Raw genomic sequence first — 9,747 nt, 5'->3', positions numbered from 1 at the left:
AAACATGTGTTAGGATTATTTGGAAATGTTTATTCTATTCTATTTTCTTGAACCATTTGTCAATTTTCTCAACAAGACCACACTGTCTTAATGGTCTTTATGGCAAGTCTCCCTTCTGGTGGAAAGATCTCTCTATTCTTGATGGGCTGAGCTTCACTCTTTGTATTTCTTTTTTTTTTTAAAAAAAAAATAATACATTTTATTGATTTTTTACAGAGAGAAAGGGAGAGGAATAGAGAGAAACATTGATGAGTCCTAACTGGTGGATAGAGCATTTTGCTCAGTGGATAGAGCATCAGCCTGCAGACTGAAGGGTCCCAGGTTCAATTCTAGTCAAGGGCACATGCCTGGGTTGCAGGCTTGATCCCCAGTAGGGGACATGCAGGAGGCAGCCAATCAATGATTCTCTCTCTCTCATCATTGATGTTTCTATCTCTCTTTCCCTCTCCCTTTCTCTCTGAAATCAATAAAGATATATATATATATATATATATATATATATATATATATATATATGTATATATATGTGTGTATATATAATATATATGTATATATAATTTTTTTTAAAGGAACATTAATGAGAGAGAAACATCGATCAGCTGCCTCCTGTATGCCCCCTACTGGGAATGTGCCCACAACCAAGGTACATGCCCTTGACCAGAATTGAACTGGGACCCTTCAATCAGCAGGCCGACGCTCTATCCACTGAGCCAAACCAGTTAGGGCAACTCTTTGTATTTCAATATACATATTAAATCATCTTGTCCATTCCATAAAAACTATGTTGGGCTTTTCAGTGGGACTGCATCAAAACTATAGTCCATTTGGAAGGAACTGACATCTTTCCATCAAGTCCTCTAATCCATAAACATACCCATTTCTTTGGGTTCTCTTTAATTTCTCCCAATAATGTCTCATAGATTTCTGTGAAGAGCTCTTGCACATCTTACATTGCACTTATTTCTAGGTGTTGGATATTTTTGATGCTCTTAAATTGGAACTTTTTAATTTTTTAAACTTTCGGCTGCATATAGATGTTCAACTGATTTTTGTGTACTGCTTTTATATCCAACACATTTATCCAACTTGTTATTTTTAATTCTTTTGGATTACCTAAGTACATGTGAAGAAAAACAGTCTAATTGCTTCCTTTCCGATCCTCATGATTTTTTTCTCTTGCTTCTTTGCACCGTCTAGGGCAGTGGTTCTCAACCTGTGGGTCGCGACCCCTTTGGCGGTCAAACGACCCTTTCATAGGGGTAGCCTAAGACCATCCTGCATATCAGATATTTACATTACGATTCATAACAGTAGCAACATTACAGTTATGAAGTAGCAACGAAAATAATTTTATGGTTGGGTTACTACATGAGGAACTGTATTTAAAGGGCCAGAAGGTGGAGAACCACTGGTCTAGGGTCTCTATGTGACAGTGAAGTTATGTGATGAGAGGAGGCATCCTTACCTGTTTCCTAATCAGAAAGAAAAAATATTCGACATTTTACCATTAAATATTGTTTAATATAGTTCTTGCTTTTAAATGTTCCTTGTAAATATTGAAGACATGTTGACTGCAGCCTGTGAGACCCAGGTAGGCCACGCTGGACTCCCAATCCACACAGACTGAGAAAATGTTTGTTGCTTTAGGCTGCTAAGTTTCTGGGGGAACAAGTTACACAACCAATGCGGAAGGGATGTGTAATCCTCCCCTCAATGGTGATGTTAGGAGCACCGTGTGGCAGAAAGGGCACAGGTTTCAGAATCAGGTAGACCGAGAAGTCCACTCCTACCCTATGAGTTATTTGAGAAGTCCACTCCTACCATATGACTCATTTAATATTCGTCATCCAGTTTTCTCCTGGAAAATGGAGATAACATCCCCTCTTAGAGGTGCTGTGATTCCGTGTGATAGGGTGAAATTCTCAGTACAGTGTGGCACACAGTAGGTCTCTATATGCACAGTTCCCTTCTTTTACAAAAGTCCTATCATGCCCTTTACATAAACTGATATTTCATAGATGCCATCAGAATATATTGTGTAGCAATGGGGTAGAACATGCTATGGAAAATCTTAGAAATTCAGGACATCTTGTTGCCGAAACATTGCACAAGCTCCCCTTCATTTTTTTTGACAGGCATTAAAACTGCCTGTGCTGACCATCTGGATTCTCTCTCTTCCCCTGGTTGGGCCACTGCTGTGCATGACGATGAGTTAGATATCACACGTCATTAGCAGTTGAGCCAGCTGTGTAGGATCCATTTCACTGGGAACCCACAGGCCTCACTTCGAACCAAGCCTTGACAATTCTTGTTGCTGCTGTTAGAAGTAAATGCTAAGATGTAAGGTAATCTCCCACTGCCTACACTCTCTCTTCAATGGATGTCAACAGCGACATGGAACTGGGCCCCCAGTTTAGAAGCTGCCCAGTGAGGCAGGATTTGGGTTGGAACTCCAAATCTTACCTCTTCCCTTATAGGATCCTGGATAAGTTGTTTTCCCTGAGCCTGTTTTCTTTTCTTCTGTAAAATAGGAATAAGAATATTTACCTACCCAGGGTCATTTTACCGATTGTATTGGGGGGGTTGGGAAGCATTTGGCAATTAATAGGTACTCAATACATTTTTTAAAAAAGTCTTTCTTGTGCCAAGGGGTCAAAGAGTGGGCTGGTGGGATACTGATGCTGCTCGTCAGTGTGGTCTAGGGCTCAGAGCACGGGCATCGCCTGGGAGCTTGAGTCTCGGGCCCACCCTGGGCATGCTCACTCAGGATCTGCATTTCTACAAGATCCCCATGAGTAGCAGTAACTGAGACGAGAAACTGAAAGGATGTAGGATGTTGATGACATCGTGGCAAGGGTGGGTCTGCAAATGTTGTGGGCTCTCCCTGTGTTTGTTGCATCTGAATAAGAATGACTTCCTCTTGGCATGAAACTGAACTCCCAGGAGGACTTGCTCCAGCACAGAAAAGCCAAACCACTAATCTGAATAAATAAGCATCAATTTTATTGAATCATGAATAATTTAAGACTGGTACAATCATCAGCTTTATTCTCCATGACGTGGGGCATTATCTCCAGCAGATCACTGGCAAATCCAAAAACCTCATGACAAATGAAAATTAAATAGGGAGAGAGGGAGGGGAGGAGGAAGGGAGGGAGGACGGAAACATACCGTACACAAAATACTCAATTCCTAGTTTTCTCTTTAAAAATGGCTAGAAAAAATTCATCAAAATGCAGCACTTTAATCGATTATTTACAATTTCTATGTTACAATGAAAAAATGTACATCTTATAGAACATATTTCATAAACTGCTCCACTGGAAAACAACTAGATCAATACAGCAAACCTCCCGTTGAATATCCACAACGTTGGATTATTTTTTCTTCTTTTTGAAGTAGATTCGCCACAATCAAATTTGAATATACAGAATTCTGAAGTTTAGAGCATCAGCAATTAAATAAAAAATGTTCCCAAGATACAACGAAGGTGTAGGCAAAACCCATTCCTGGTCCCCCCACCTACCCCACCCCCCACCTTAAAGGAAAAGGCATTCCCATCTCATTTATGGCCTGTATAAGTCTTGGCAGTTTGGGAAGAAACTTTTGGCTTCCATTGGTAACTCAACATAAATGTTGCATAGAATTTCATACATTTCAAAATTAGCCTAAACTGTAGAAAAAGGCAAAATGGAAGCATTTCGGACAGAGCCCTAAATGAGCACAAAGTCACTTTGTCAAAGGTGAGTGACACGAATAAAGTAAAATATGACCAAGAGGAGAAATGTGCACATCAGACAACCCTGCTTCCGAAGCTCTAGGAAGGTCACTGAGTTGTGAATCACACAAGGGCTACACTACTTGGAATCACTTTCACTAGTCAGGCAGCACCAGGGACGGAGGTCTCGGTTCTGAACCTGGACCCAGTGGGAGGGAAGTCTGTGGGAGAGGGGAGAAGAAAAGAGGTGAGAGAGAGAGAGAGAGAGAGAGAGAGAGAGAGAGAGAGAGAGAGAGAGAGAGAGAGAGAGAGAATATCTCAAACAATACTGGCAGGTGTCTACTCACAAGGTGACTGGGAAAACTGCCCATGAGGAACAGTCAATTTTACCTCTTCCCAAATTCACAGTATGAGCGTAAGGTCATCACTGGGAGATACAATGAGAAGGACCACTCTTCAGGTTGCCCAGAAGGCTCAGGGTTTGGCCTGTGGTCACAGGCTAACTATATGGTTTAAGGGTTTTATGAAAAACAGAACAGAACAAGACACACTCACACACCCAGATGATTGATGAAGGCTTAGCAGACGAGAGTCCGAGTTTACTGAGATTAAAACCGGGACAGTGTTGAGAGGTTTGTCCGTGCACCAGTTAGTGGGAAAAATTCCCCTTTTCCTTTCGAGGAGGGAGAAAATGGTTCTCCAATGCAGTGTGAGCAGTGTCAGGTCAAGCTCTTGTGGTAAAATGAAAACAGAGAGAGATGGACCTTCAGAAATAGAAATCGAAAGATGGAATAAAAACCCTGATCATTAACAGAGATGCCCCCACTGGGGTGGAATATTGATTCTCCTTATAAAACAGAAACAAACAACTGAAAGGTTTACCACACTCTGTAAGGAAGATACCAGTATGTTGAAGACACGTACTAGCACGGCATGTAACCAGCAACATCACGTAGACCTGGAGGAACTTCTGCCTACGTGTTAGCTGGAGACTGTTAAGAACCTAAAAAATGGATCTTTTTTTTTCTTTTTTCTTTTCTTTTTTCCCATAGTCACACACCCATACAAATGAGTCTTTTGGATGAGATAAAAGTCACAGCAACGTGAGTTCTCCTACTGAGTGGGATGACTTTTTAGCCCTGTTTGCTCTGATGGGGAAAATAAAAAAACGGACCCCAGGCAGGCACGACACTCATCCATGAACACGGTTAGTACAAAACCAGTAAGGCATCACTTTGGGAAGGTCAGCACCGAAGAGGTCAGGCAAGGCTCGTCCGACGAAGCCCGAGGCTGGGGCATCCAGGAGGGAGTGGCCGGGCTGCCACTCCCTAGTTGAGTTGCATCACGTTTGTTCTGAGAAAAGTGCAAGTCTTTCGAGAGGTGACCTCACCACCCACCTGAGGTTGGAGCTGGCACGCTGGAGGTGTCGACGTGCGTTCCGAAGCCTCGAGGACAGAAGGAAAGGCAAGGTCCCGGCTCCCCCACGTGCTGAGGATGGGGTCCCGGCCCACTCCACAGGACGTGGTGACCCAGGCCCCAGTGGGAGGCGAGTGTGTGGAACTGTGAGGATGGACAACTGAAAACCAAGACTCAACTCCAGCGGTTCTCACTTCCACCAAAGGATTGATTCTGACTGCGGGTGGACGGGGTGGGGGTGGGGTGCGAGGGTGGGGAAGGGAAGGAGACAAATCTTCAAAATCAAAGAGTCAGAAAGGGAGAAACTCAACCTCATTCTCAAAGGGGTCATCAGTTCTCCAAAGGAGACCAATTCTCACTGGACACAGTGTTTGCAGAAAAGAAACCTGATTCATTTCTAAGGAGACAGACGCATGCTGTCTGCCCTGGCAGGTCCGCTCGGGCACATTCTCACTCCTGCACGCACACTCGTAGGCTCACCGGAGGTGACGGGGGGAGGTGTGGCTGGACTGGAACAGGCAAAATACCTCTCGGGGAAGGAGAGCACCATTTAGGAAACAGAACAGAGCAGAGAGCACGAGGTGTTTTCTCCTAAGGTTTCCCTGTGCGTAGCGCTGACGTTTGTTGTGTGACAAAGCAAGTGCCTCGTTAGCACCAGTTCTCTGTGGCCGGTTGGGTGAGTTGGCATGGACGTGAGGGTGCTGGCGGCCAGACCCACTTGGCAGGGTCTGAGTGAGGGGAAGCCGTGCTGTCGGGGTTTCAAGGTTTGCTCCAGTCTGTCTGTCTCTGGGCAGCTCGTGGCAGGATGCTGTTTGGTTTCAGAACTTCAAGTGGGGTTCCCATGTTTAACCCTTTTCGTTTCAACGGTGATGGTCCTTTCCCGAGAAGTATCTTCAGTGACTTGGGGAGGTCACAGCAACAAGGCAAGAGCAATGATTTAAATGAAACCGAAGATAGTGCAGTTCTCACTGTGGAAGGAAGCAGTCCCAGGGGGCTGGCCCGGGATGGCTGCACCCAGGTCTGGGAGGGAGGACCGGGGGCTTGGTGTTCCTGCAGCGCTCATGCTGCGGCCGGGCTGGCTCAGGAGGGCATCTTCAGGATGGTGCAGAGGAAGGAGGTGAAGTGGGGCGAGGCGAGGAGGAGGTGGGCAGGCTCCATGGCTGGACCCTGTCACAGAGTTGACTCCAGGGATGAGTCCAGGATGTCGTCGTGATGGCTGTTGCTGTTGGAGTCGCTGTCGTAGCTCTGGGGGCTGGAGTAGTTGGCTGCCTCCTGCAGCCTCATCAGCATGTTCATCTGAAAAAGGCAGAGAGCATGAGCGGCTTTCTGGCCAGTCCGCCACCGCCCGCCCTGGCCTCCTGCGAGCTCACACCTGCTCCGCTAGACTCACCTTGGGACTGCAGCCCACATGGGCTCTGGACCAGGCTTCCAGGGTTCAAATCCCGGCTGCACCACTTATAGCTGCGTGACCTTGGACAAGTACCTTAACCTCTTTTGTGTCTTGGTTTCTTTATTGGTCAAATGTGAGTAATAATCACACCTGCCCTATAACGTTATGGTGTGGATTAACATATGTAGAGCACTGAGAACAAAATGGGAAGTCCCCCATCAATCTGACACTTATTTTTATTTGGGAGGGGCACATCTTACTCAAGTCTGGGTAAAGGTGCCAGTCAAGCATCCCTGCTTCTGGAACATGCTCATCAGTGCCGCTGACTTCCAAAGCACGGAATGCCCCCTTCGACGAGCCTCAAGCTCATCTGTGCCCCAGCGGCTGTCACGGCCTTCACGGGGAGCGGGAGGGCAGCGCCAGGAACAAGCAGAGCCACGGAAACAGAGAGGCCTGGATTCCAATTCCGGAATCTTTGGACAAATTACCTCATCTATCTGAGCCACCAGTGCCTGGTCTATAGATTGGAGAGAACAGCAGCTCCTATCCCCAAGGACTCAAATAGGGAACAGAATGACATAATGTGATTGGGCCCTGAGACTAGGGCCTCGCACATAGTAAGTGCTCAATGAACGTGATGTGCCATCACCACCACCATCACCACCACCACCACCATCATCTTAAAGATAACAGTTTCAAGGTAGTGTTCTTAAATCTTCCCTGACAGATCGTCTTTATTGTTTTTTGTTTGGGAGTGGAGGTGTAGAGTGAACAACTACTTTTATTTTCCTTATAACTATAAATTGTGTGTGTGTGTGTGTGTGTGTGTGTGTGTGTATTTTACATTTTGCTTAGAAAGTAAGGTAGGAAGGCAGGGTTTCTCTGAGCTGAGGCCAAGACTTGGTGCTGCTGGGCATGACATCCAGCTGCCTCCAGCCAGCGGCCCCAGGATGCCTAGCAGTTTCCCTGGGTGAGTCTGGCCACAGACAAACCATGGGCTGGTGTCCACAGTCATCCCTGGGAGCAGGGAGTGGGGGTGGAGGTCAAATGCAGTCAACCACCCTTTGCAGCTGAGATTACTTATTCACTCATCACTTCTACCCACAGCACGTGGTCCCGCATACACACAGGTGTGGCCTGTTCTCTCGGGGGTCTCAGTCCCCTGAGAAGAGAGACTAGTAAACAAGATGGATAGCCTGGGCAGAGGGCATGGGCTTGGGAGGAACACCCATATCTAACTTGTCACTCTGGGAGCCTGGGGTTGGAGGGAGCCCTCAGGTGTCACCTAGACACCCTCTGTGTTCAATCAGTGATACAGAGAGTTCTGGCTGAGCAAAGGATGTCTGGGAGCGAGCCGCCATTCTTCCCTCCAGCCACCGCGCATTCTATTTTTACGTAAGACCTCATGAGCTCGCACCCACAAAAATGTCCCCGTGACTCTGGATTTGAGCAACGGTTAACGTTAGAAATGGCTTCTTAAAGTTTGATCTTTTTCTCTGTAAAACAGTTACAGCCACTTAAAGTATAGTTCCTGTTAAAAAAAGCCTCAGCAGGACCAGAGCTCCACCCCTCCAGTCTGGAAGATGGCAGATGACCCAAAGCACCGTTCTTTTTTAAATCCAGCAAATCAATTAGTCAGCACTGGTTGTCTTTCCATCCTGCCGCATCACTTCTGAACATTTCCTTTCACTAGGTAATGCGAGCTATTTCTCTGATGTGCTTTTCCCTTTGCTTTAGCTGCCACGGGTGCTCCCGGCAAGGCATGAGAACGGTATTTCACCAGGGCAGGCTCTGGCACATTTGCTTTCACCACATTTCATGGGGCAGTTGCTTCTTTAGGTCTCATTCTGCAGGATGACTATGCAGGCGTCTCATATTGGCAGAGCGACTACAGCAAGTCCTCGAATAACATCCTTTCCTTATGCTATAGATGAGAGGACCCAGGACCCTGATTCTTACTTATATCAATTAGCCTATGGTAACTGATATACGTGGTTCTATTCCATGTGGTTTCACTTAAAGTCACAGGACCTACTGAGGAGGTTAAGTGAGGACTTAGCTGAACTGCAGCGTTACCACCACGGGCCCAGGTTCTGCTTAAAGGATCTCTATGGCTTCAGCAATGACAGCGTCAATAAGCAGCTCAGACAATGTTAAGACCTAACTCACCTCGCTGGCCACGGGGCCCATGTTCAGGCCTCCTGCCTGCGCGACTGCTGGCCTGGGCTTCTGCTCCTCACCCAGCTCTGCCCATGCTGTTACTGGGGGAGAGGTCGCTGGAGCAGGACAGCACATGATAAAGGTGGCACTGAACCCAGAGGGCAGAGTGGCACAAGGACAAGTAAATTCTCACCTTTGACCTTCTGCTACAGACCATTTCAGAGGGGTTCAAGACATTAGCGAAAAACTAAAACCATAGAAGAAAATCCTGGCAGACGTGTCCCTAATCTTGGGATGGGCCCAGTCACCCAAAGCAAGGCTGGGGCTCAGTCGCCTGTTTCCAGCGGGCCTTGCTCCCAGGAGACAGTAAGTGCTTGGTGATGGCTGAGCTGCTCCGGGAGCTGAGAACTCACCAGCGGGTCTCCTTCAGCGTCGCTGGGGGGCATCTGCTTGCTGGCCGAGCCCTCCCGAGGCATGGAGTAGCCGTCGAAGCCGACATCCTCGGGCCGGAGCTGCAGCAGGGGAGGCCACTCGTGCTGCTGCGGGCTGGCTGCCCAGGGGTAGGTGTCCATCACCCACTTGGCAGGGTCCTCCCAGGGGGCCCGCCTTCCGTAGAGCTAAGGGGAGGCCAGGAAGGAATGGTTAGGAAGGGCTCAAACCTCCTCTGCAGCCCTGTTTTGCAGCTCTCCGAAAAGTTCCCCGAACGCAGCGTTATGCCTCCCCTGACAGGGTAATTCTACTTCCAGAATGCTACTGTAAGGGAGTCATCCAAGGTGGAGAGTGGATGTGCTAAGACTGAAGGCAGCATGACTCAGGTGTCAGGAACACCGGCTCTGGAGTCAGGTTGACGGGCTCACGCCTCAGCTCTGCCACTGACTCACTGTTACCCTGAGTCTGGCTGATCTACCTGAATGGTGGCCAGCTTCCGTGGTAGAAACAGTCCCAGCACAGCCAATGCCAAACTACCAACACGACCTCACTGAATGTGGAGCTGGAAAGAGGGGCCGGCTATCAGCTCCAGCGCCCTCCTGCGTTACTGCCAGATCTAGCACCCTCCTGCATT

General features: G+C 47.6%; 1 protein-coding gene across 6 annotated transcripts in view; it reads right to left on the bottom strand.

Moving 5' to 3' along the window:
• Positions 1 to 2,986: 2,986 nt before the first annotated feature.
• Positions 2,987 to 9,747, bottom strand: part of NAV2 (neuron navigator 2) — a 365,169-nt gene continuing 358,408 nt past the window's right edge. For all 6 annotated transcript variants that reach the window (XM_036325651.1, XM_036325652.1, XM_036325653.1 and 3 more), the window contains 2 exons: positions 9,098 to 9,301; positions 2,987 to 6,430 (listed from right to left, as the gene is read on the bottom strand). In XM_036325651.1, the coding sequence (XP_036181544.1) occupies positions 6,305 to 6,430; positions 9,098 to 9,301 (330 nt within the window). In that variant the 3' untranslated portion in view covers positions 2,987 to 6,304. The remainder of the gene's footprint in view (positions 6,431 to 9,097; positions 9,302 to 9,747) is intronic.

This window comes from Myotis myotis, unplaced genomic scaffold (genome assembly GCF_014108235.1).
Source record: "Myotis myotis isolate mMyoMyo1 unplaced genomic scaffold, mMyoMyo1.p scaffold_m19_p_10, whole genome shotgun sequence".
Taxonomy (NCBI): domain Eukaryota; kingdom Metazoa; phylum Chordata; class Mammalia; order Chiroptera; family Vespertilionidae; genus Myotis; species Myotis myotis.
The sequence above is the reverse complement of the archived record's forward strand: the minus strand, read 5'-3'. Positions and strand labels throughout refer to the sequence as shown.